This window comes from Ixodes scapularis, unplaced genomic scaffold (genome assembly GCF_016920785.2).
Source record: "Ixodes scapularis isolate PalLabHiFi unplaced genomic scaffold, ASM1692078v2 PGA_scaffold5__190_contigs__length_132052651, whole genome shotgun sequence".
NCBI lineage: Eukaryota > Metazoa > Arthropoda > Arachnida > Ixodida > Ixodidae > Ixodes > Ixodes scapularis.
This window is the reverse complement of record NW_024609880.1, coordinates 124,257,866-124,284,731: the sequence shown is the minus strand read 5'-3', so window position 1 is coordinate 124,284,731 and position 26,866 is coordinate 124,257,866. Positions and strand designations below refer to the sequence as shown.

Sequence of the window (26,866 nt, the reverse complement as noted above, 5' to 3'; positions counted from 1 at the left end):
GACTGTTTGCGGCGTATATGTATGAATGCCTTCCCTGGGAATGTTCGTGAAGCCTATTCAGAATAAAACGGAAAAGGGGAGCGGATTGTGCCGCCTAGCGCCGCACTGTCCATACAAACGTTTTAAAAATGACAAAAGGAACACGTATCGGGCATGATGATTATTCTTTCCCCAAAGTTGGCCTTCGTAGAGACTCCGAAGGCCCAATCGCTCTCTTCCCCACAGGCTTTTGTTTCAAAGCAGTGTCCCTTTGTTTTTGTTGTGTTTTGCGATGCTGTTATTTGGCTTCTGGTGTGTATTTTATTGTCATGTTTTGTTTATTTTGTTAACACATGCAGCAGGGGAGAGTGGGGTAATGGTGGCACAAGAAGCTTTAATTATACGACTGACTTCAATGTTAAGAGGGCCAAAAATAATTCTCAGACGGTAGCAAAGACCATTTGATACCACTATACGTTGTGCGAAGCTGGGGTTACAAATTTTTCCGCCAAAAGTTGTTTTCTGGACGAGTATTCGAGTCGCTGTTCGGTGACAAGACTGGTAGTAAAGCCCTTCACTGACCAATCAAAAATGTGTACAATATTTTCTTGGCCGAAAGGGCATTCATTTGTAGACGCGCAAGAAATTAAAATTTTTTTCTTGGCGAGCAGGTCTGCAGAATCAGTCACTGACTCACTGTGTCGGGGATGCTTCCTATTCTCAGAAGCATTTTTGTTGTCTAAAAACCGACAGAGATGTCGCGACGCTTTCAAGACTTTTTTTAGCCTGTCATAGCTGAAGCGGGCACTTCAGCTGTTCATTCAGACAACATATTCCGCGCATCTAACTCCGTCTGAGGGGAATTTTCCACTGAATGTCTGACCTGTCACTGTCCCGAGATCCACCATTTAAAAGCCTGAAAGGAAATAAGAAGCGGGAATAAACAGGCCCCTGTGAAATAGCTGCCAGTCAGGACGGCCAACAGTCCACTGTCGATGGGCGCAGACCCAAGCCAAGCTCTTTAAAAAAAATCCCGGGCCGGGGCCGGGGGGGGGCTCTGCCCCCCCGTGAAGCCGTCCGGGGGGGGGCACGAGCCCCACTGCCCCCCCGTAGTTGGCGCTTATGGCGTCAGGTGCTCGGTGTCAGGCACCCGAGCACCAAGGAGCGCGCACGAGAGTATTTACTCGCGTTGCGTGTTCTGGCATCTGCAAAAGCAAATGGAACTTTGCACGCACGTTGCAATGCACATAAGGTGAACACTTGTATGGCGTTCCCAGCATTCCCTTTAGTGGGTAATGACGCCATATTCGAGCGCGCTGTTCAATGCACGCTGCCAAAAAAAAAAAAAAAAAAAAAAAAAAAAAACGACGTTTGCTATTAGCACGCGCTCTGCCACAGACAGGAAACAATGGCCGCCGTTCACGCCATGCTAACCTGATGACGTTCGATGGAGGAGACTGTTCACAGCCTTTGATTATTCGAGGTGAGCGCGTTTATTTCTATTCACGACACGCGGCCAGCAGTTGGAGACAACCCTTTCGTCTATGGTCGTTTTGTTTTCTCCGCACAACCCCGCGGTCGCTCCGTTCTTGCGAGGATTCGCCCCTGCCAGAATGCGATCGACTCGATCGTCACAGACTGCGCAGAACTCTCACTTGTCATCGACTACGAGGGTGTTTCGTCCATTATTCCTGCAGCGTGGTCTCGGCACATCCCGGGCGTTAAACTTCCACACTTACGCGGGTTTTAGTTGTTTTGTTCCGGTGGCTCGGCGATCATCCTAAGAAAGAACTCCGCGTAATTTTCTCATCCTAAACAAAGGTGATGGTATGCCAGAATCTGCAAGCGGGTTTGGGTCCTTTTGCTCTATACTCCGCGACAACTTTCCTTGGCAATGCAGTGGACGGTACAGGCCCGCGTCCCCTCTCCCATTTTGAGTGTACGCAGGCTTTCCCCGGAAATGGGGGAGGAGGAGAGCCTGCGTACACTCAAAATGGGAGAGGGGACGCGGGCCTGTACCTTCCACTGCATTGCCAAGGAAAGTTGTCGCGGAGTAGGAGCCGGCTTGCTAGAACCAGCCTCTCAGCTAGGGCGGACAGAAGGCACCGCCAAAGCTAGCGCGCGAGGCTTGGTAGGCTTTCTATCACCAGCAGGACAGAACACAGACAGCACATCTAGGGCCCTAAACTCGTCGAACACAAAGCTGGAGCCGAAAGTTAGCAGAGCGCGTCGATTGGACGTCGGCAAAAAAAGCGCCAAGTCATCGTCGTGATAGGCCAATCGGTGCGCTCTGTCAACTTCGGCCCCAACTTCGTGCTCGACGAGTTTAGAGCCCCTAGACGCCGATTCTAGCAAGCCGACTTTGCTGTCGCTGCACGAGCTGTCCATTTCATCAACTATAGGGGCTCGCTCTCGTACGCTGGCAAATCACTGCGAACTCGGTTCCTTCCGACAAATACTTTTTATTATTCTTTGTTTATCACTAGTGGCGCAGCTGCGACGTCATTTGTGTTCATTCTTGTACTTCATTACCGCCGGGAACGCCTAAGCTCTGATCTCCAGAGCCCGTACTTGGAATAGTTGATATTGCACATCGCGAGGAGTGCCATAAAACAAGAGCAATAAGGAAAACAAAGAGTACACCGATAGCTTGAGTCAGGTGTTCCGTGGTGGAACAGGTGCTGTACTTGCGTAAGAGCGGTTCCGTCAGCCACTTTTCGTTGCACAAGCGCTCGTTTGGCGGCCATAACTGTATACTCGAGTGCTGACGGCGGGCTTCCACAGTTCTTTTGCAACGTGCATTTGCACCATCGAGATCGCCGGTTTTAGCAGCTTATTAATGTGATCTCGTTCTGAGCATGCGCTCTAAACATCGCCCTCAAAAATGGGCGGCCACAAGTGCGAGCTTGTTGGGTTTGAATGCGTCCCGGCTTACGAGCCCTCGTGGAGCGGGAGCACGAGACAAGCTACCCGCTCGCGCTACCTGCACGTTCAGCGGTGTCGGCTGTTCCACCATTGTGCAGTGCAATCGGCACGTGACTTTCGAAGCGGTCTTTTAGATGCGCGTTTGCATCTCGGAACTCAGTCTGCGAGAGGTTCACGTCTGAGGGTACAGTGAACGGGCAGTGTTCCATCCAGTTCTGCAGCGATGCGCAGAAATTGTCTTGCCTGGAAAGAAGATCGTTCCGCGGTTAGTTTACTTCAGCGTGAATGGAATATCATGTTCTGAAAGTTGGCGCATACGCGAGGGTGGGTGCTCGGCAGGCGGACTCGCTCGTGTTTCGCTCGATCAGTTCATTCGTGTCCCTGAACACGCACTGATCATATCTCCCGCATGGGAGGCGAAACGTCTTATTAAACGGTTAATATTGTGGAGTCAAGTCGGTGTAGTTTTCTTTATTGTGAATCCAGGCTTTTGGAACATTTTTGCGCTCAATAAAGAGTATTCATCTGTCCGTTACTAGCTCGAGCTGCGCATAAAGTTAAAGCGTTGCATCTCAACAGGACATCTTTGTGGTGCAAGCTGGCTGTCAGCACGCGATAGACAGCAACTTTCGAAACTTGGTGAGCTCGCGCTTTACGCCATGCTAGGTGTACCCGAGACGAGTTCTCGCGCAAGGATTTTTTTTTTTTAAAGCAATGCGCTTGTGCGATTTAGGGTGGTTCTTCCGTTTAGTGAGCGTCACGGTCAAATTTTTCGGTCAATTAAAGTTTGTCATGGAGGAAAGATTTCTGCGACATACAAATACACTAAATCCCCCCCCCCCCCCCCCCAAAAAAAAAAAGTGCTGGGATAGAATATGTACCTCACAAAATGACCCTCCTCCTCCTCCTCCTCTCCCCCCCCCCCCCCCCCCCCCCCCCTGGTCTTCTAGCGCAATATGTTTACGTTGCGAAAGTCATTTTGAGTTAGCTTTACACCGAAATGAGTCTCCTAACGTAAATATTGCCCTACATTCCTTCTTTTTTTTTGGGGGGGGGGGGAGGGGGGGGGGGGGGGGTTGTATTATACGTGCCCTGCAGCTAGTGAGATGAGTTCTGTGTCCGTTTAAAAGTGACTTCCTGCTCAAACCCTAGATTGGACCGCAGAGGATGCTACCAGCCAAACGGTCAATCTAGCACCGGGGACGTGCCGTGTCACGTGTGACCTGCCGGTCGTCACGTTTCATACACCGAGGCTGAATTGGCCTGGATAACTCGTAACATCTACGGCAGTTCATATTCGGGCAGAACTGAGAGTATTTGTTAGAAATCACTCCCAAAACCCCTACGAGAAAGAAAACACGAAAAATCTTCAAAGTTAAAAATGGGCCGCTGCCACGCGGGTATCGACAGTTTATGGTACGTAACGAGCGATCACAGTTATCTCCCATTTTTATTTTAGAAATAAAAGGCTGTCTGTTTGGTGGGTGATGTTTATTCGGGACACTAACCCAAGCGCGTTGGCGCCCCCGAGGAGAATTTACTCAAACCGGGTACTACACCCCGATTGCCCTAAATACACCGCCGACGCTGTATTCACGGCAACTGTGTCACGCACCGAAGATGGAAGAGCAGATAAGAGAGATGATGCGGGGTAAACTCAATCGCAGTGAATGTTTCGTTGCAAGCACAGTCCGCATCACGAGTCTGTGCGGCCAGGAAACTGCTGCTTTCAAATGGATGTTTGCGCGGAGGAGATCACTTTTTGAGACGGCATCGTCCGTGCTAGCCGAGTGTGGCTTCATCGTAGGTAGCGGGTAGCAAATGGTTTCACGACGAGCCCTGCTGCTGGTGGTGGTGGTGTACGACGAGTGTTTTACAAGATGCGCTCGACACGGTGAAGGTTCACGACCCTGATGTGCCCTCAAATTCCTCCGTGCAGATGCCTCGGGCAGGGTCTTCAAGAACAGCAGTGCCAGCTGAGTGGTAAGTGGGCCTCGCCTGGCATCCCTTTATAAAACGTTTTTCCGTCGCCCTACCACCGAAAAACTGACTCTCTCCGCTACCGCTACCGGTGCTTGTGTATGAGTCGACGTTGCCAAGCTTGCTTTATGTCACGTAAGTTCTCGTTCGTCCTATCCGCTTCTCGACACTTTCATGTCTCGAGCCACCCTCGGACGTTTGCACGTGCCATCCGGTAAGAGAGCGACACCAAAGTTAGCGTGCTGAGGTGGTGCACAAACCAATGCGAGAGTTGAAGACGGCATTAGTTGCAGTTAAAGCAAATCCAACAGCTATACCGTATATTGCTGCTACTTACAGCGGATTACACGAAACCCTTCTAGTGCATCACAGCCGCACGAACGCTTGTACTAGGGGAGCTCCAGTTGAAGAGTTATAATCGCCGACAGAATAAGAGCGGGGCACGTCTTTCAAATGCAGGGCCCGCCCGCGCACTTTGACGTGCGCGAGGCGTCGAAGAGTTGTCAAAGGTAGGAAACCCGCACTAGAGACTGGAGAACTGAAGCTCTTCCGTGCCATTCTCGCCCTGCCGGTGACTAGCTTGTGCCTGCAGCCTTTACCGCAGTTCACGTCGAGGCGAAACAAAGCATAACCGCGATACTCATTGCATATGCATTCAGGAACACGTGCATCGCAAATAAAACCTACTTTTATTTACAGTTCACATCGCACATTTACGCCTCCTCGAGCTTATTGGGGTTGGTCTCTTCAACAATGCGGTGCCCCCCCCTCGCCCCACTGCGTGCGGCTTACACCTTTCACAGCGGTTTCGAGTCGTCCGAGAGCGCTAGGCTCGCCGGCGATAACGCAGCACCGTCTGTCGGCTGCAAATCCGTCGACTCCGAGTCTCTTAGATGAGTGGATTCCGCCGGTTTTAAGCTCGCGAAGTCCGTCGTTGCAGAAACGGCGGGCCGCTCCGAGTCGCCGGTCGGCGAGGGGCGGTTGGCGTCTCGCGATGCCCTGACCTTGGCGGGTCTTTGCAGCTCCAAAGCCGCCCAGGGGTCCTCCACCATGGAGTCCTTGACGTAGCTGTCGACGCCTCCTCCGAAGCGGGGCGACTGGAACTGCGACCGCGGCGACGACACCCAACTCGAGTCTCTGGAGCCCGACGACTGGCCACGGGAGAGGGGAGACACAGACGCCAGGGTGAAGAAGCAGCGAGGAAGCGGAAATAAATGGCGGGCCCCAAGACGCACGAAGGGTGCCCACTGCCGCAGTGGGGGAAGCGGGTTGCCCCCCCTCCCCGATTTGTTGAGGGTGTGCGAGGCAGGTGGCCCCAACCGGTAGCACAAAGGTTTGTAGGACCAGGTGGCCTCTTGTTTTCTCGCGCAAGTTGTCCGCACGGCAAGGCACATTGAAAGGGGTTGTTAAGTCGCCGGACAGACATCTATATTTAATTAGGTTTCCTACTTGCTTTCCGAGGGAAGAAACGGCGTTGTAGACGACGGCATTGCCAACAAACGCCGTTGAAGCCAATTTTGTTTTCACCTCCGAGCTCAGTTGTTGCTACAGGTTATTCATAGGGCATTCTGGGAAAGTTAGTGGGAAAAATCTGGGCCTGTGGGTAGACTTTGTAACTTTAGCTAGGTAGTTCGCGGGTGCGGCATTTCTTTGAAAGCCACGCACCACAGGGTCGATGCAAAGCGTGTTTGTGTGTGCGCGCGGGTGGGGTGTGTATGCAACGACCGTTGCCGGACTTTTTTGTGTTGCAATAGCTCGCCGTGCGGGTTTTCCCTCTTCACGGCCACATGTGATACCGCCGTTGAAACAAGTGCAGCGAATGTGGACACTATATCGACGTGTTTGAAAAACGCGCGCGCGCGATTTTTCTTTTTGTGCGCTAGGAATGGGAAATGCCAAGGATGTGTACGCGTATGTTTTGTGTGTACGTTAATCTAAATAAATAGAATCAAGGTCGATTCTGGTGGCGTTTTGGCACGAATCGTGCGTTTTCAAATGGCCGATAAGTGTTTCGAAGATTACTGAAATGGTAAAGATCAGGTCCAAACCGAGAAGGCAACACGCACGTGGCGTGCATGGTAAAAAAAAGTCGGAGCAAACAGGAAATGAGGTTATGCACCGCGTACCCGTCTGTTGTGATGAGAGTGGTTATGCTGCTGGTAGGGTCCGGAGTAGCCGCCGGGCGAGTGCCACTGCTGCGCACCCGGCGAGTGCCAGGGGGACCTGGGCGATCCTCCGCGGTTACCCCTGGGGAACTTCGGAGGCCTCGGGTAGTTGCCGTGTATGGGCGTGCTGAAGCGGGGACTTTGCGGGTACGGCGATCGGGGGTACCCGCCGGGAGACTGGTTGGGCGCGAAATGACCTCGCGGGCTGGCTAAAGGGCTGGCGGCGCCGCCGTTGCCGCCGAACTGACCGTGTGACGGGGAGTGAGGCGGGGAGTCGTAGATGACGCCCTGCGCGAAGAGTGGTCTGTCGTCTTGCATGGCTCGGGCTTTTAATTGCGTTCAAGCCGCGCGTCTCTAATACAAAAAGAAGAAAACGGATGTGTTCAAGCGTTGGCGTGCACGACGATTGTCAGCTCGGCGCCATTTGTTTCGCTGGGCTAGGCGGGTAGACCAATAGTCGGAGTCGTTACGCCTGAATCGGGCGGTGGCTTGCGCCATCCGGCGGGGTTAAAATGTTGCAAAATAGTTTCATTTGTTCATTTTTCGGGTGTCCTTTTAATTAGGAGATTCTATATTTGGAGGGCAGCTTTATGGTACGTGATATAGTTCTGAAGCCGCGGGAAAACGTAGTGCTTTATCTTAGCCAACTTCTTTTTTTCCATTTTTTTTTTATTAGTTTGCACGGACGCGGGTGCCGGTGTGGGTGGCCAGTGACAATCGGTAGGGAAGTTAAAGCGTTGAAGTTTTCATACGTTTTCAAGCAGTCCATTCCTGATTGAAAATTTACTCGACTCGTTGACGACACGTCAAAGTCGTTCGTGGGTTCTTGAAGTGTCTGAAGGCAGAGGCACGCGACGGAGCCGAGACCAAATGCAAGCGTTGTCCGAGGCTCCATGCAGCCGCTTCTGGGCTTCAAAACGCTTGCGCATGAGTTCGAAGGTATTGAGCTCGAGTCTCCGATCTTCCAAAGTTGTGCTCGATCGAATAGAGTGCACTCTTCAGATCCCGCCTACCGCCCTTCCCTAGGGGAATGCAACAGTCCCGATGTCGCGAAAGGACGCGCCCAAGGAGACAAACCCGGACTGCACGGTCTGCGATGCTCGAAGCAAGCTGGAAAACTCCCTCGTTCACCGTCAACGTTTGGTTTACGGCTGCAGCTAGAACCAGGAGAGAACAAAGCGATGGACTCTACGTCCAAGAGAACCGAAGCAGTACGTCGACGACGCAGGCGACCCCACCGCATTATCAACGAACAGTTCGCGTACGGCGAAAGCCGCTGTCTCCACTGGAAGTTCAAAAGAGCCCCTCACTCGTGGAAAACGAGGTTGCTGGGACCACTGGCACTGACCACCGGGTGAAACAGCGGACCTCCCGAAGGCTGCGCTCAGTGTGGTGTCGACCAGCTCAGGTTGACGACCGTGAGCTTGTGCGCGCCCCTCGCTGCTGGAATGCGTTTGTTGTTGTTTTTTTTCCTTCCTCCTTCCCATCAGGTGGGTGTCGCTCCTAGGGACGAGGGCTTGCTGCTCAAGCTTGAGAGGCTCGAATCTTTTCTGGCAGTAGAAAGAGGTCCACAAAAATGTGAATGTCTTCCATCGACACATCTTTGCCTGCAACCCATGGCTGACGAGTGCCGCCAGTCCCACGGAGAAAGGGAAGTTCTGGCATTGTAGTCCAAGGTGAGGGGCCGGTGACCGCAAAGCAGACCATTCTTGAATATGAAGTGCCACAGATGCATCAATGAAGGAGTAGTGGCCCTCTGAGCAAAGAAATAACACCAGTCCTAGTAGTGGTCCTATACCTGTGGAAGGGCCAACACGGGTTGCAGATTGGGCTACCCATCTACAATTTGAAAGGCTGTTGGAGATTATAGAGTGTGAAGAAACCGAAGACAATGTCAAGGAGCACCCCCCTAACTACTAGTGCGATCTCTTCCTCAACAAGATATGGCAAGAGCCTGCAGCGGCTAAAGCCAGACAGGCTGCCTGTCAAGTGGGCTAGAAGAGCAGGCTTCCATTGTTAACCGGGTCCTGCTGTATTGAATGTGCATGATATGGATTGAAGTCTTCCGCTAGCCTTGAGGCTTGATGAGTTATTGCAAGCGATCTATAGGCAGCAAGCAAAAAAAAAAAAACGGCAAAGCTACCAACTGGTTGGTGTGTACAGACCTGATGAACGTTGCGAAAAAAACCGGTGCGATTTTGGCTTTCGCATTGACCTATGGAATGTATTGCACAGCGTCTGTAACCACAGGCACAGCATATCTGGTGATGGTATGTATCTCGTAAGCGCAAGTGGGTTTAACGAAAAGAGTGCCTAGCGCCTGGCCGCTGAAAGTGCTGTGCCCCGCTTGGGAGTGAGGATGCTTGTGCTTGGTTACTGCGTAGGTAAGGGGCCAATACTCTCTTATCCTAACCGACAAAAGAACCTTTTCTTTTTTAACACTCAATGATGCCACAAACCAAAGTCAGCACAGTGCCCAACCTGCGGTGGTCTCAACTGCAAGTTGAACTGTCTACACCAACAGGAGCTGTTTTCTTTTGCCGAGTACCCCATTGTGATGGGGTACTCGAGTGCCAAGTACCGAGTACCCCACTGTGATGGCCACACAGTTGTATGAAAAAGAAAAACAGGTGGGCCTTGCAAATTTTGTGTTTAACCATCACAGCAACTTGCCTGAAAGCAGCTGGGAGGTGATTGCAACTTCTGCATTGGTCAGCAGGGTTAGATTGCTCTATTCACTGACCCCAGATGAATATTGGGTTTTTCTTCACCCATCTAGGAGGGCACAAGCTAGGCTTTTCAATTGAACAACCCAAACTGCAAGGGAAACCAAAGGCAGCAGCGGTGGCCTTGGACTGCCTCAGTATTACTCTACTCACGGATTGGATAGAGAAGCAATTGGATCCATGGAGCCTCGTAGTGAAAAACGGCTATAGAAGTTGTCCGGTTCATAGAATTAAAATTCCAGATTCCATCGGACAACATTGGTTCCAATCTGCTTGCCCCTGATGGAGTGGAATGGGCATCTTTGAGTCTGGCATTTCCTAAGGCATGTCTGGGAGGAAAGGCCTGGGGTACAACACTCCAGTCAGGGAACTTGCCGGCCTCGAGAAGTAAAAGCGGAGAAGGTTGTTCTGGAGTCTGCTATCGCGGGGCCGCTTCGAGACCTGGTGTTTTCTACAATTCGCTAGTGATTTTAGGTGTTTCTCAGCAGCACAGATTGAAGTGCTCAAACGGCTTACTGGACCGTTGTTTTGAAGTGAGCCTCCAGTTGATCCTAGATTTGGCGAACTGAAACTTTGTTGTGGCCCAACAGAAAAATGTAAAGTTGTCTTTTTTTTAAATTCTTGAAAGAATTTAAACTACAGCAAAAGGGCAGGGTCGTCTGTGCATATTTCAACATTGCCACTGGAAACAAAGAGCTATAAAATGAGAGTCTTAGTAGAGTCTCCAGCAAAGCTGACGTTATGGCATACAGTACTTGACCTGGAAATCTGATATATATTTATTTTAATTTGATGCTCATGAACTTGAATCTGCCTAGGTGTCTAATCTGATCGGTTGGTGAATTGTCTTTCCTGGTGAGGGTACTGCTAAATTTTGAAACAAAGTCTGTAGTACCTTGACGTAATAAATTTATTTAGAATGCAATGTTTCTGCTTTAGAGATTCATTCTGTTTCGGGTTGTTATATGGGGCACAAGTTTGTCTGCTTCTTGCGCAGGGGTTGCGATGATGTCCGAATGCCGAGCTCTTATTGGCATTTTGAAAAAAAAAAAAATAGCAGGTAGACCTCGAGGCATGTAGCATTGAGGTCTACCCACTATCCTTTCAATCAAAGCCAATCGGAGCTCAGCGTTGTTCTGACGTCACCGCAACTCCTGCGCCAGAAGCAGAAAATGTCACCTTCAACATGGGGTATCAAATAGTGCTTAATTTTTGCATCGCTGCGAATATTCACTAAAGGACAATTATTTTTCCTCTTTTCAGGTGTTAAAATGGACCAACACCCAAACGAGCCTGGCCAGCGTGAACTAGTCTTGGAAGCAGAAAGATCAAAATGGTAATATATATTGAATAAACAGTACAAATGAAGCGCATAAGAAGAAAATGAATATTTTGCATGTGATGGTGCCTGTGGTACTGTGTTGTCACAATGGCTGGGTGTTGTACGACCATAAAAAGGTTGCGGTGTGTGTGTGTGTTTATACAGCCTAGAACTTGGTCTGCCTCAACGGGCGGCGAGCCTCCCAGCTGTGGATGAGAAATTTAGCGAGTGCAGTAGAACCGGCTAAATTTCTCATCTATAGCTGGGAGACTACGAGCATAAAATCCGTGGCCCTAGCTTGTGTCCACGAAAACAGTTTGCATATCTGCACACAGCTTGTGAGAGGGAACGCTGTTACAGTGTACTAGGCTACGCGTTCTAGTACACTGTAGTGTTGAATTTTTCACGAACCGGGGATTTCTGAAAATGCCTGGTTGATCACCTGTGGAGGCTGGGTCGAATTTGAAACTGGCGCCACATCCGAGCGTTGTCTTTAAAGCTCGTATTTCGTACTATTTTGGGTGTATTTATCGTGTCGATTACTGTTTTTCTAAAGCATCTACCGCCCTCGCTATTTGTTATTGCACACTTTATGCGCGCTCTCAAATCCGAAAGTGATGGGGGTGCGCCTTGCGGAGCAGACAACATGCCAGTGGGACACGGGGAACGCAGCGTCGGCAGTGCTACGTTCTAGGAAGGACCGTGAAAGATTAGGGTAAGAGCGGCCCAATTTAATTTACTTACGTCCAACTTGATTATACGGAGATCCCTTTTGGTGGGGGATGCTGCTACTAGTAAAGGTTCACGCTTTCCTTGAAGGCATTTTTATGGGCGGATTGCGCGGATGTACCACTCCTTCAAAAAAACCGTGAAAAGAAGAAAAAAAAATGTTTAATTTGTTTTGGCAACGTTGGTTCTGGGTTCCAAAAATTATTCATAGAAACTTAAAAAAAAAAAAAAAAATTTAAAAGAAAATTTTTAATGATCTGGTAAATTACGCGTAAAATACGGAACTGAGTCTGTTCCAGCCTCTGCTACACTCCAGACTGATCAGGCTGATGGAAATGTTAAAGCGTAAACAGCGCTTTGCTTTCGCGATTTTTATGCCAGTAGAGTCGGATTAATAGCACGATAAGCATTTAACCACCATGAATAACGATGACGCTAGCGTGGAACAGTATCGGCAACGCTGGGAAGCGGACGACCACTGGGCTATGCGCCGGGACTTTATCCTTCGACATCGCGGCGCGTTCAGCGAGAACAGACTGCTGTGCCTGGCCCAGACGTTCGTGAACATCGAACTCCTCGGGTGCAGGTACCCCACCGAGGTCGTGAACCTGGTTCAGGAGTTGGCGAAAGACCTCAAGAAATCGGAGCGCCCGTCGCTGCCCAAGTTCGCGCGGGTCGCATTCGTGAAGGCCGAAGATGCCGTCGCCAACGACGGATCTCTCTGCGAGACCTCTGAATCGAAGGTTACGTACAGCGGTATATCGATGCAAAGTTCCTTCGGAAATTTCAGCAGGGCAGGACTCGGCAGCGCGGAGCGTAAACGCACGAGCGAAGCTCCTTCGGAGGTTGCTTGCCCCCCAAAAGTGGCGAGAGAGAACGGGTCATTTGGGGGTGCAACCCCGGCCCCCAGTGCTGTTTTACCTAGTAGCCAGGGGCCGGTGGCAGGTACGAATGACCTGCTACAGCAACCCAGGTTCATCGAACTCGTTCGACTCATCAGGCAGGACGCCATCACCGGGCCGAACATACTTGACAAGCTGCAGCAGGCCACAATGAAAAGCCGTCTCTCGCTGAGCTGCGAGTTTGGCACAGCTAGCGCAGGGAAGGGAGGTGGTGCCTTTGAGTGTACCGTCATCATTGATGGGTCAAGTGTGGCAACGGCCACTGCACTTAACAAGAAAGAAGCCAAGCGGGTGGCCTACCAACGTGCTTGGGACTCGCTCGGATCTGGCTCGTCGTCTGCGAGCGTTTCGAATTGTGGTGCGATGGCTTCCGGAGTGGAGGCAACTGTAGCGCACCAGAGGACAGCTGGTTTGAATACTGCAGCAACCTCTGTACCGAGAGCGGCTCAAAGGAGTCATTCGCAGCAGAGGCAACAACCCGGGAACGTCGGGTCATATTCAGTTGCAAATCTGCTGGAAGATGGCAGTGGGCAGTTAAACCTGGAAACGTTTGTGCTGTTCGAGAACCACAACACGTCACTGGACGCTGCCTCCATATTGCACAACTCTGCCTCTGCCAACAGGCTCAAGTGCACTTTTGAGACGAGCGCAGACGAGTCCAGTTTCCGCTGCACCGTCGTCCTCGGACAGTGCGAGATCGGGGTGGCCTTGGGGACTTCGAAACAGGAGGCCAAAGAGGCAGCCGCCGCAACGTCCCTCAACTACCTCCGGGGGCTTGTGCCGACCCTGCGGATGAAGAGGCTGGTGGACGGCTGCGGCCCTGAGGTCACCAAGAACCGCGTCGGCACGTCCCAGGCGGTTCAGGAGCGCATTTCGACCGAGAACGTCGGCCACCGTCTGCTCACAATGATGGGCTGGACCGGGGGCGGCGTCGGGAAAGAGGGCGCTGGCATCGTGGAGCCCGTGATGCTCAAAGAGACGTCGCACCGCAACGGGCTCGGCTACGCTGCCCCTCCCGGTGCCAAGATGAGCCCCGGCTTCAAGGCGAAGGTCGTCGAGGTTCTGCGGGAGTTCTCGCGGACAGTGGTCCTCCAGGACCTCGTGTTCTCGCCCGAGTTCGACAACGAGGAGCGCAAGTACATCCACACGGTGGCCCACCGGTTTGGGCTGAAGAGCGTCAGCAGGGGAGGCCAGGAGGGACGCTTCATCACGGTGCGCCACAAACTGTCCGCCAGGGAGCTTGTCGAGGAGATTTTGAGGACTGGGTCGACAGACAAGTACGAGGTGGTCTTGCCCGGCCAGTAGGGACTCAATTCGGTCGATTGTTGTGGGACCCTCAAGCTAGAAAGACAGTCCGATAAGATGATGGAGGCTCCTGAAGCCTCAAGCATTCGGAGACCTCTTGTCCTACATCATCATCATCATCATCATCATCATTATTATTGAGACCCCTCTCCTTGTTTTGTCTATTGTTTGTGTAACATCCGACGAGGAAGTCTACTCTTGACAGAGATCAGATTATAAATAAATATAAATTTTTTTTTTTTTAAATTTTATTTCTGCATCCCAGTTAAAAATTTCCACTAGGTTCCAGTTGGAATTTTCCCATTGGTACCAATTAGGTTTTTGGACAACTAATTGGTTACTGTCAGTGGGAACCAGCTGTAATCCGTTCAGGTTCCAACTGCGAAAATAATTCCATTTGGTGAGACCCATTGGCCAGTGTGCTCCCATTTGGAACCTACTAAAACCAATTGGTTCCAATTAAAAAAAAGTTAGAATTTCAATTGGATCTAAAAGGAATTTTCAGCTGGGATGAGCTTGTGCATAACCGCTTTTCGGATATTAACGAATTCTGGGAAAATTATGCCAGTCTTGGGATACCAATGCCGACTCTTGGCTGTGGAGGGGAGCGTTGAAAAGGCGAAAGAAAGGCAATAAAAGTGTTCCACAGCTTAAGTCTAGAAATGCATGTGCTATACTCTGTTCACCCTTGAACTGAGACTATAGTGGGAGCTATGTGACCGCCAGACCAATCGGAGAGCAGTACGACTGGTCTAACGAAGACATGGCTTCTACCGTAGTCTCAGCTTACGGGTGAACATAGAATAGAAGAGTTGCACTGAAGTATCTCTGAGAATGTCATACATTCTACTTTAAGTAGATCCTCTTTAGGCATTAAAACATCTTTGCATTGGATGGCTGTTTATAATTGCTATATTTTGTCTGTCGGGTGGAATTGGTTCAAAATGAACGAATTTGCACCTTGCGAGTGGCATTGCACATTTCTGGGGATAAACGAGTGGCAAACAACAGGGGCCTGGGGCACTTTTTCTCTACACGTGCAAAGGGATTTGTTGAACTTGAGTAACCAGGGGGCGACAGATTTTTAGGTCACGTGACCAGCTCCAGGGAGTAAAGCGGTGCAAGCCCGTCAAGCCCGTGACACAGCATGCACGTACAGCTCAGAAAAGTACCTTGTTGCTTGGGTGACCCCTCTAGGTACTTCAAACTTGTATGTCCCCATGGAGTTGGTCACCTGATTGCTTCCGAAACGCGTTTCGTGAGCCCTTCGTTATGTGCGGTTTTTATGTTGAACAGGTCCATTGGGGCACGTTAATTTTACAATTTTTTATGTTTTCCCTTGTACAGATTTTGAAGCATTCTTTGTGATATAATTCGTCATGTCATAGTTGACTGTGGCAGCCAACCTGCTTTTCACAAAGTTGTCCTCTGCATCTTTCTCTGTTTAAAATTATTGCACGGGTCCTTTAGGTGTAAGTATTCTGTTTTACATCTGAAATTTGTTTTTAAGGATGATGAACTTGTTTGATGTTCACATTCTTTCTGCATAGTGTAAGTGCAGATGTAATAAATTAAATAAATTGTGACGCTGTGAAAACATTATGCTCATACTTTCCTTGTGCTTCCCTGTGTGTTTCTGGGGATCAAACCCTGACCTGTGACTTCACATAATTAGATGTCGTGCCACTGGTTTATGTAAACATTGATTTCAAATGACACCACCTAAATGGCACGAGGCCAGTGCATTCCTCACGAACCACAAACGTCCAGTTTTTCTAACATTTTTCAGTGAAACTGGAGTCTACAGGAGCGGATCAATCAGTCACCAGGGTTCCATTCCATAGCAGTGATGAATATGGCTGACTCGCACTGCCATTCAGGTGAGAATCTACGAGGAAAGGAATCAATTCTTCAGCATGGAAGGGCTCTGTTCAGCAACAGCTTTGTGTAGGAGCCGCTTTGAAACTAGCCTCTTATATGGTACTATAATACAGCCAGCTGAACTTGGAAAAAAGAAATATAAAGAGAAAATCTTTCTCTCTAATATATTCCTTTTTCCTAAGCTCAGCCAGCTCTATTATAGTATCATGCGACAACAAGCTCAACTAAAGCCCGTTACTCTTATATGGTGCTTCTGATATTCCTGTAGATGCTTCGAAGCAGCTTTCTACAAGTACAGATCAGTTCTCGAATAAAGCTTTCTCGTGAACACGCTAAGAACTCTGCATCGTTTAAACAAAAAATAATGCTGAGTAGACAGTCAAACTGTTAGGGATTACAAAATGCAGCACAAAAACAAGAACTCTTTAACAAATAAGGATGTGGCAAATGGAGCACTGCCTTATTACTGAACGCTTTACTAGGGAAGCAGCAACTGCACAAAGACAGAGGCTCATTGTATATTTTTGGAACACGGATGGTCTGTGTGTTGCCCTAGGAATACTTTATTGGTAGGATGTTAAGGTGAGCAACATTATATTGTGTTGGATCATAATTATGGTCCCACATATTCTCCGGTAGTGCTGCATCGTTGGATCCTTAAACAAAAATTACTATATAAATGTTCACGCAAAAAGACGTGCTGAACTCTTTTTTTTTTTTCACAAGTCAAAGTGAGCATTAGAGGGCGGGATTTACCGAAAAATCGCCGCGCACATCTGCAGCCGACAGCTCGGACGGAAGGATGGACATGTCCGCGCTGGTGGGGGCACTCGTGCGTGCCTCGGAAAAGGCGGCCGCGCTGGCACGCGCGTGTCGTGCTGAGGAGGAGCTCTTCAGCCTGCTGGTGGAGGAGAAAGGCGAGGCCGACAAGAACCCCCGTTTCCTGCGGGACTTCAAGACCCTCGCAGACGTCCTCATCCAGGAGATGGTCAGGCACGACCTCTCCCAACTGGTGAGATTAGCGGCAGGGTATCCATAGATTAAGGAGCTGTAACACGTCTCCGAACTTCAGTGTCCGATTAACGCATCCAAAGCAGTCCCGAAGTGGAAACGGACAACGTTGCAAAAGCCGGATGGTCGTGCTGTCGGACGTTGCGATCCTAGCGTTTGGCCGTAGAAGTTTGGGAGAACAGCGAGAGTTGGACACCGCGAGTGTTGCCGTCGTCGCGTTGTCCCGACTCCTGGCCGCCAAAGCTTGCGTGGTCTGTCAAAGCTGGAGAGCAACCCCAACCATCGGAGACGCATTCTATGCACTGTATCGCACATTGTACACTCTGGGACGATTTTCTGAAGTCATAAAATGCGAGGAGTGGGTCTTCCGCACTTGTGCACCTCGAGTGGCGATCGAAGCTGCGCGAGCACACTCGTCATTACTGAGTTGCAACAGAAAGTCGTTTCCAAGTACCGTGACTATGCACCTCAGCAGTCGGTTGCTTCCACCGTATCTGGTCTAAAAACTCTATAGCCTATCACACTCCTGTCCCAATTTCTTCCTGCCTTTGACCTCCTGGAAGTTTGGCGTATCTTTGACTGGGTCCACCGATTACGCCTGCTTGTATTTGCAGATTTTTCTAACGCTTCTTTCTTTCTTTTTGCCGGCAAATTTGAGTGTCTTATTCGTAGTGTTCCCACATGCAGTGAGGGCTGTAACTAGTTAAGCCTCTCGTAGTGTTGTGGCAGAGGTCACTGCCTCATTTAAAGTGCTATTTCTGCTTCATCCATTCAGCTCCTTCCATAAACGAGCATGACTGGACCGCCGCACATGAGTCGCAGGGAAGAGCAAACGCGCAAATTCCGTTCCCCTCTTTCTGCCCATAAGGATTCCGGGTTTGGCGCCCGCGTGAAGGGCGAAGAAAGCAACCAGTTCACCAATGGCCTTGGGGAGACCATCTGCGTGGAGGTGTGCCCCACGCCGGAAGAGACGGCCGAGCTCTTGGCGCGCGTGCTCGACGGAAACCGAGAGGCCGCCGGCAAGCTGGCCCGCGTCGTGCACTCGGACATCGACTCGCCCGAGGAGGTGTGCCTGCCCAATGCGGGGAAGATCGACCTCGGGAACCACGGCGTCTGGATCGACCCCATCGGTAGGTTGCTGTCGCCGCACGTTTCCTCGGAAAGTGGTGCAAAGCTCACGCCGTAGAACCCAGGGTTTTAATCTGGGCGAGGATCATATTGGTTTACACATATTATAATCACTGCTGCACAATAGATATGTAGATGGCCCAGGTTAGCAGACGTACCGCACTGGCTAAATTGCCTACCTACAGGTCAAGTACCCGACGCAATTCGAGGCAGACTAGCTTCTCGCCGTCTAAGCCTCCATACTACAAATTTTGTTTTCAAAAGTAGCGCGTGTTACGGCGTAGCAAATTGGAGCCTTCGGATGGCACGAAGTTATCTTGCCCTAATTTCTGGTGACTCGTCTGTCCCCAGTACAAAGGCAGTGTGGCCAGCGCCCCTCTACCGGGTCGGTGACCGCAAACCCGGAGTCTCAGACCAGCATCGAGCAACAGGTATCGCACAAATGGACGCCGGTGCAGCCCCCACTAATATAGAGACTATACTTTGTAACACTTGAAATTCGTGAGTAGCAGAAGTAAGAGCGAAATCTGAGCTTTCAACAACATTTCTGCTGAGCACAGACGTTCGCGCAGCAGCATTTGCGCGACAGCACGCTCATAGTTTCGACTTCGCTCGCACGTGAGGTAAAACAAACTGTGGCGGGAGCAGACGAAATTGGTTTCACATTGTTCGAGTCTGCAGACTCCACGTCGGAGTACATCGGGGGTCACTGGGGCGAGGAGGACGGGAGCGGCCTGGTGCCTTCCGGGCTGCAGTGCGTGTGCGTGCTCATCGGCGTCCACACCCTGGCCGAGGGGGCTCCTGTCGTGGGCGTGGTCAACCAGCCCTTTCACCACCTGGACCACCGGGGCAGGTCCGGCACTGCCTCCTTTTTTTCCTCTCTCCTTCCCCTCGAAGTGTTCTGCGTGCGCTCCTCCGCGTGTTTTTGCTGGCGTCTGGCTACGATTACGTAACCCTTGGACGATTGTTGCCATACACAAAAGGTAGGGATTACGCATTTGAAAGTGCCCGCCTAAACGCGAAACCGCACGAGCCACGGGAGGCGTGGTGATTTGCTACGTCTTTGGTGAACCATTAGCGTAATATTCGCACTATGTTTCACTTTGCTGAGCTTTTTATAGTTTTCAAACTGAACGCTCCGCGCACGTGGTGCTCACTTTGCATACCGGCCACTCTGGCGGTAGTGCCAATCGGAGCACTGGCTCTTCCAATTCGGACTTCCGGCGCCTCTCACAATTAAATTCGAAAAATGAGCTCGTCGTCCGACGGAGAAGCTGCCTAAGGTTTACGTCTGGTTGGGTATCTGAGGCTGCTGGAACACCGCGGAAGTGGCTGCGCCAGAATGAAACTGAATGGAAGAAAGGCGACAACTTTTCGCCTTCATGTTTTCATATCTGATGCGTCTGTACCTAAACAGCTTGCAGGCACGCTATGTGCTTCTGCTAGATAATTATAAAAAAAATCCCGTGCATTATTTCTTTATACTATATTCCTTTGGTAACAAAAGCTGACCACTGCGAAACATTTTTTGAGAGAAACAAAAAATCATTGGTAGGAGGGTTAAGCCGTAGTCACCGATGAGGTGAGGACGGCAGGGAGGAGCATCCGTTGAAAAAGAAGCCACTAGAAGCACGTAGAGTGCTTCTAGTGCCAAGAAGCCATTATTTATTTGTTTGAAATAGCATCAGTCCTGCTACACGGTACCAAGATACGGGTTGAAGTTACACAACACGAGGAAACGCACAAAATACACACGTCAATACAATTATTGTGGTACATTTCAATCGAAAATAAAACTACAGCAATTGACAACTTCAGGTACCACTTCAGGTGCCACTGAGACAATTAAGAGAAGCGAATTCTACCCGACGATCAACAGCCACAGTTTGTGCTGGAAGTTTGTTTCATTCCCGTGCTGTTTGCCGAAAGAATGAGTCTCTCGAACAATCCCTTATTCTCTTCCACATATCTGGCATGCTTTCCACGGGTTAGATACCTGCTGCACAGTGCAGAAGAGCACGAAGTGATGCCCAAGCACCCTTCCGTTGTCTCCCATACAGGCCTGTGGGGAGGTGTTACTGGGCAGTAGCCAGCGTTCCAAGTCCGGTCATGAGTCGTAGCATCACCCGCGACGAAGACAAAGCGGCCAGCCAGAGGCACCGCCCCATCGTGCTGCTGAGCGTCGGAGAGAGCGAGGCGGTCATCGAGATGCTGCAGAACAAGGGCTTCGAGGTGCGGTGGCGGCAGCGTTTTATACAGTCAACGTCAAATACATTTTGTGCCACATTGTCAAGTTTCAGCACCTCCGTCTCATTTGCACAGGCTCTCGTGCGAAGGGAACGCCTAGCGAAGAAATGTGCTCTTGCACAATTTAGCTTTGACAATACGTTCGAGCACTGCAGAAGCTATGCCAGCCCTGACAATGTGCAGCAAAATAGAGTACACCAGTTAGGCATAGTGGCATTCAACAGGCACAGGTTGTTACTTTGTCATTGTGTTGGGTACTGTATCATTAAATTCTACCGATGGTTTTTGTTTTGTTTGACATTTGCACTTGCAAGAGCCAAGTTTATGAGAAATGTCAACCCGAAAATGCCGGATGTGTGTGTGTCGGGCAAAGTTGGGCAGTGGGAGATGGAAGGGTGTCTGACAGCAGTTAGGTACTCATGTAGTAATAGTGTGCTAAATGTATATGTGGTACATGGCATTGGGATGCCGCAAGTTATATGGTCATAAAGCCCAGATACTTTGTGTAAATGTCCTTTCAATAAATATTTTGTTGGCAGCAGTACTGTCCTAAAATCGGAGGTTGCAATCGCAGCTGCATATGCGGATAGAGCACTGAATTCCCTCTATATTTTTTGTAACTTTGAAGAGGGTGTGTAGGACCGCTTTTTATTCAAGTCTCAAAAAACAGAAACCTTCACATATAGTAGCCCTTTGCAATAAAACTTCATGATCTTAAGGTGTTGGTGAATTACCGTAAAATACCGGGCAAGCGCCCACTCAAACTTTGGTGATAATTGCAAAAAAATGGGGGTGGGCACTTGTCCGATCATCAATTTTACATATAAATGTACTGTGCACATTTTCTCAGATCTCACGAATTTGGTAATGGGCGCTTAATGTGGAATGGGTGGATGCGCGGTATTCTACGGTGGGGTACAATTAAAAAAATTAGACATTTAAAATTCTCTGTAATGCCGAATTAGAGCGGAGTTCTTGAGTAGGAGGAGGAGGGGAGGGTATGGCCCTCCTCCCCCTCCCCGCCTCCTTTCCTGCTCCCCTCCTATTTAGCGGAAAATTTACCAACATTTTTCTGCTAAATTTAGCGGAAAATTTAGCGAAGATTTCCCCTCTAAACTTAGCAAGGAAACTGAATTGGTGTTGAGGTCACGAGACGTCAATTTCCCTGCTAAGTTTAGTGGGGAAAGTTTTCCACTAAATTTAGCGGAAAAGTTTTTCCGTTAAATTTCACGTGACGCCAAGTCGTGAGGGTAAAATTTTCCTGCTACGTTTGGCGGGAAATTTTTTCGCTAAATTTAGTGAGGGAAATTTTTCCGGGTTGAGCTGCATCACGTGTGACATCACGTGACGTCACAAAGGTAAACTTTTCCTGCTAAATTTGGCGGGAAATTTCTCTGATAAATTTAGCGGGGAAATTCTCCCCCCTCCCTAAATTTAGCAAGACTCTGCTAAATTTAGCGGAAAAATTTCCTGCCAAATTCAGCGGGAAAATTTTATCCTTGTGACGCCATTATGGAAAATGTCCCATAATGCAACGCGCAATTAAGCCAACAGCGACGGCGACGCCGCTGAACCCGGAAACGGGCGCCTAAGAGCTTCGCTCTAAAACAGCTGTCTTTAAAACGAAAGCTCATTCGTGACGTGTGCGGGAAAGAAGGCTGCAAAAAATAATTATTACTCTTCCAGGTTAAGTTTGCAGCTGGCGCAGGTTACAAGCTGCTCTGCGTCGTCCTGCAGCGCGTCGACGTGTACCTGCTGAGCAAGGGGACAACGTTTCGCTGGGACACGTGCGCCCCTCACGCTCTCTTGGCTGCCAGGGACATTCCCCTGCACCGTTTCAGGGACATCTCGCTGTCCGTCACGGCCCTGAGCAGCATGCCGGAAGTGGGGGCTCTCAACTACGCGCAGCCGGACGGAGTCCTAGAAAGACTCGGCCCCAGCGCAAAGTGGCGCAACAGCGGCTGCCTGTTTGCGTGCCTCAACCCCGTTCACGCGGCCGCGGTCGACGACATCTTGCGCACGCTTGCCGTTGCGGCATTGTCGGACTTGGCTTAGTTCCTGCACCACTGGTTAAATTCTCGCACTGCTGTAGCCAAGACTGACTGGTCTACCAGCGTGAGATTATCTGGATCATGTCAGGAAACTGCTAGAACGAGATCCTTCTTTCCGAAGTACACCCACCCAGAGTCCTTGCAGGGCTGCGAGCTTCCGTAGAGTGCTGAATGTGGTACAGCTGAACTGAGCTCTGAGGTCATGGAGGTCATCATTTTAGTAGTCATTGTTTTAGTTTACACGGGTCGTTTGTTTCCAGGCATGTCGAAAACGGTCTCTAGCTCTGGGATTGTTGCAACTTGTTGCAGTTTGATGGTGCAGTTTTTCACGTGAAGTTTCTGATAGCACCCTTGTTATACCGTCGTAGTAATCTAGACCAGTGTTGGTTGATTTCACAAAAACTTTTAACAGAATATGTGTCTCCAGAAAAATGTGTTTAATCAAAAGCCAAAATATGCAGTAATTGCCTAAAGAAAAAAGTAGGTGTAAAAATGAAGACGGAAGAAAGAGGAAAAAAAGCAAAGCGCAAGTTAAAGCAAAAGCAAACTGCATTTCAGCTGCATTGTTCTAAGACCTAGTTTTGGTTAAATGAGCTTACATAATCATGCACATGCAAAAGAAAACTTGTATTCTGAAAGATGCACTATCCAGGTGGTATACTATAGCATTGCTTTCATTTTCTAGACTGCACCCCATCTTTTAGATTACATATACTATCCTGATCAGTTTTCTGGTGTGCTCTGTCCGCCCAGCACTTTCACATACAACAGACTTAACGCACAACTCTCACCATTTAATCGAGACAGTCTGGTATATATTTTTGTATATTTCATCTCGCCTCTTTCTGACGAAGGTGACCTACCTTATGGCATGCAACACATAGGCGGTACTGTTTTAGGTTGTACCGGTTTTTAGTAGGAAAGAGAACATAGTTTATTGTGTTTTCCATCAGGGAGCCCTTACAGCACCCCTGATTTTTAGAGAATTCTGAGTACAAAGTCATCAACTTTCGTGTTCACGCACCAAGATTAGCTACAGCCTAATCCACTAATAACAACTAATTGCTTGCTCACTTAAAAGAAGTACTGATAGAATGTTAAAATCAGATTGCACTGGGTGTCATTGATTTTGGTTCCACCTCAATCAAACATTCTACTAGTATGTAGCTTTTAGTCTCTTTGTTTTTATCAATTTTCCAGAACGTTCCCTCACCTGAATTCCTATATTTCTAATACAACTATTTCCTGTGATCAATGTTCGACGTCAATATTTTTTTTCAAGCTGCGCTGTTACTGATCTATGTAAGCCAAAGTGTACAAAAGTATGCCATTTGTTGACCTAGAGTTTTTTTTTTTTTTTTTTTAAGCTTTACCGATTTGTTTAAATAATGCTGTGAAAGCTACATTTATGCAGTTTGTGCAGGTTGTATATATGGCCCGAGGGACATATAGTATAAAGGGCTAACCGTAACAATCGGTCGGCTAATTAAGTAAAATTCGTCAATTTTTAGTGAGTGAAAATAGACATATGGTTCCAATTAAAAACTTGCTGCCTCGGCATTGTATCCTTCTAAAAAGAGTTGATTGTGGTTTTCAATGACGCTCAACAAGTTTCTAACTGGAACCATATGTCTATTTTCACTCATTAAAAAGTTAATTATTTCCCCTGCACCGCGTCCCCGTGGCCGTATAACATCACCTGCACAAACCGCGTAAGTGTAGCTTTCGTGGCTTTTTTAAACAAATCTGTAAAGCTGGAAAAAAAAAAAACGGCCTATATATCTGCGGCGACAGTGCCTGGAGCGCATCTCCGACTGGTGCATTTACTGCGTCTTCATTTTTGGCCCCTCAACTTCCGCCTGCTGACGTCGCAGCTGGCTCGTGCTGTTGCTGACGGCAATCTTGGCAGTGGTACAGCAGCAGAGCTGGGTATGGTAGGCTACTTTCCTGCCGTAGCTCACTTCGTAGCCAGCCGGTCGACCGAGGCCAAGGTAACCGTGGGCTGGGACGTTGCATTGACAGCGACCCTTCTGTCCCGTCTTTCCGACTGCCAGGATCACGACAACCGACACCACGAGACACTACATTTAGTGACACTTTGCTGCCTGTTCAGGACCGCTTTGGTTGATTGGGAAGTGCAGCAGCACGAGTCGGGGATGCATTCTTCAAGGTACTGCAGTGATGATGTGAAATGTTATTAGCCTTTGTTATGTGTGTGTATCTTTTCTTTTCGATTCATGTTGTTACAGACAGACATGTCTTCCAGCAGCCTCGTATGAGACGATATACGTTTATGGATGATATTCTGCAGAAGTCGAGCCAAAGAGAGATTCCTAGATTGTATGCTTATGTCTTTTCTTTTTTTTTTTGTTAGAGCCAGCCATATTTACTATACACAGGAGGATGACGTATTTGTTTTTAATGTATTGTCAAATACTGAGTGTACATCCAAGCCGGTGCCAGTTTCCACATTGTGTTTTTCATAAGCATAAAAAATGTTTGGTGGAGGAGGGTATAAAGTATATATAAATGTGTTTTGACTTAATTGATATCAGCCCTCCTCATCGTAATTGCTGCACGCTTTGAGGTGGCCCACTAAATGTTGGATATTTTACGATGGTCAGTTTTACTGTTTAGTTTTAAACATGTCCAAAGAATATGAGGAATATTTGTTCCAAATATTTTTTTGTCTCCATAGGCTGGCACGACGTACCCTACCTATGTTAAAACCGGTGTGAAGAGAACGTCCTGTTATCATATGGTGAGGTTTTTCACCCATGTATACTCTGTTGTTGACAGCGCTCGCTAATAAGAATGCTGCTATAAGTGTTCTTGGAATGGACTTGAGATGTTACATTTATAGAGGAGAAGCTACCCATGTAACGGAAGTGGCACAAATGCTAAATAACAGACTGTGTCGTATATGTTTGTTTTCCAGCTGTTAGCAAGTTTGTGTCTTGACATTTTTTTAATGTTCAACAAGGTTGAATGTTACACACACAATCGCCGTTGTATCAATCATAGGTGTGCCAATTGGGGAGGTGTGTAGTAACTAGCATACAGACTAAGCCATTTTCACTGTTTTGCTGTTGTGATGTGATTCTGAAAGCATTTATTGCCTGACCGAAGCAATGACACGTATTAGGTTTTTTTCTTGTATTTTTAGATTGTGATTATTTTAGTATATATCAACCATGTGTCTGATCAATCCCAGATTGTTTGTGCTTAGAGGGACCATAACAGTATTAATTGTCTCTTCAGTGCACTGAATTTTATTGTGTGCAATGTTTTTGGCCTTTGTCATGCAGGAATTTTCTACACCATGTTATAGTTCATTATTCTCAAGAGGCCTACTTCCCATTGTTAGCTGACTTATTATAACTCTTTTTTTTTTACCTGGACAATTGCAAAGCATGTGCTATTCTCCAGAACTTGAACAGAGATATTGATAAAGAAAATAAAATTTCTCTCTTCTGGAGTGTACGTTAACCTGTTTAGCAAAATTAAGAGACTTCTGCCTTCAGTTTTCTGTTATTTCAGATTTTATTTACACATCGTGTCCTGTAAAGTTGGTCCCCGTCGTATCGCGGTGAACGCCTGTGTCTAGCATGTCATGATAAATGGAATAAAAACAAAGAAAATTAATTCGTTAGTATCATTTATTTCTCCTGGTTTCTTTTTTTTTTTTTTTTCTTCCTACAATTGCTTCTAGCCCAGCTATTATCTTTTGCTCTGCAGAAAACACCGAAAAATACAGTTTAAAGTTAACTCAGCTGGTGTGTAAAGTCAGTCAAGGAGCAGTTCTCACAGTTAAAAAGATCAAAATTTCTCATCACAATCTTGCGTCGTTGATTATTGCTCACTGTGCCTGTAGAGTTTACGCGAAATTCGGCACTCTTCCTACTTCCTAATATTCGATTCTCAGGTCATGGTGCCGTCCGATGACAAGGTTAAATACCTTTTGGACAGAAATTAATTTCTTTTTACGTTAGAAATTGCTGGCGCCACTTTTGGAAAGAGCACTTTCCCTTCTCGCACGAGTGCACTGCAGGAAAGAAGCACACTGCAGAAGCGTGTACGCACCTACTTTGTCGAGTCCTCTTGAAGTTGAGGAAACACCTGCTGAAGTATTCGAGTGTTATAGTTACTCACACGCCTACGTTTATTTTGTTTGCTAAATTCTGTGCGCGAGAAACCATCGGGTGCTAACGGAAGTTGAAGAGAATATGTCGACACAACAAGCAACATCGTTCGGTAGCTTTCGAACAACTTAAATGTAGTGCCTTACCTAATCAATGCACCTCGTTGAATGAATGCTAAAACTTTTAGTTCTCTTGCATCACAGGAAAGGCACGTCTTGTTCTCCTCTTGGCATAATTTTGCGACACGAGCTTCCTCGGCGGAAACAGATCCCACAAATCCCCCCACCCCGTGACATTCAACTGATTCAACCCCTAGGACAACAACTTTCGACTCTAGCAACGTCACACTGGGTAACACCGGCTACTCTAACGCT

General features: G+C 48.5%; 4 protein-coding genes across 4 annotated transcripts in view; 3 read left to right on the top strand and 1 right to left on the bottom strand.

Annotated features, from left to right (window-relative positions):
- Positions 1 to 6,842, top strand: part of LOC8025299 (cyclin-dependent kinase 12) — a 45,057-nt gene extending 38,215 nt beyond the window's left edge. Inside the window, 2 exon segments of the mRNA XM_029977185.4 lie at positions 4,844 to 4,887; positions 5,907 to 6,842. Of these exon segments, the coding sequence (XP_029833045.3) occupies positions 4,844 to 4,884 (41 nt within the window). The 3' untranslated portion in view covers positions 4,885 to 4,887; positions 5,907 to 6,842.
- Positions 5,555 to 7,492, bottom strand: LOC8025281 (M-phase-specific PLK1-interacting protein). Its single transcript, XM_029977189.4, has 2 exons — positions 7,011 to 7,492; positions 5,555 to 6,035 (listed from the first exon to the last, which is right to left on the bottom strand). Exons 1-2 carry the CDS (start codon positions 7,365 to 7,367, stop codon positions 5,682 to 5,684), a joined length of 711 nt encoding a protein of 236 aa, XP_029833049.3. The 5' UTR covers positions 7,368 to 7,492; the 3' UTR covers positions 5,555 to 5,681.
- A 3,881-nt stretch (positions 7,493 to 11,373) lies between these two features.
- On the top strand, positions 11,374 to 25,995 carry LOC8025283 (inositol polyphosphate 1-phosphatase). The gene is made up of 7 exons (XM_002408477.5): positions 11,374 to 11,811; positions 15,822 to 15,912; positions 16,696 to 16,925; positions 17,793 to 18,054; positions 18,734 to 18,905; positions 20,113 to 20,284; positions 21,986 to 25,995. The coding sequence occupies exons 2-7, from the start codon at positions 15,882 to 15,884 to the stop codon at positions 22,352 to 22,354; spliced, it is 1,236 nt and encodes a 411-aa protein (XP_002408521.4). The 5' UTR covers positions 11,374 to 11,811; positions 15,822 to 15,881; the 3' UTR covers positions 22,355 to 25,995.
- On the top strand, positions 12,057 to 15,644 carry LOC8025282 (CDKN2A-interacting protein). The gene has a single exon (XM_029977186.4). It carries the CDS (start codon positions 12,245 to 12,247, stop codon positions 14,030 to 14,032), a length of 1,788 nt encoding a protein of 595 aa, XP_029833046.3. The 5' UTR covers positions 12,057 to 12,244; the 3' UTR covers positions 14,033 to 15,644.
- Positions 25,996 to 26,866: the final 871 nt, after the last annotated feature.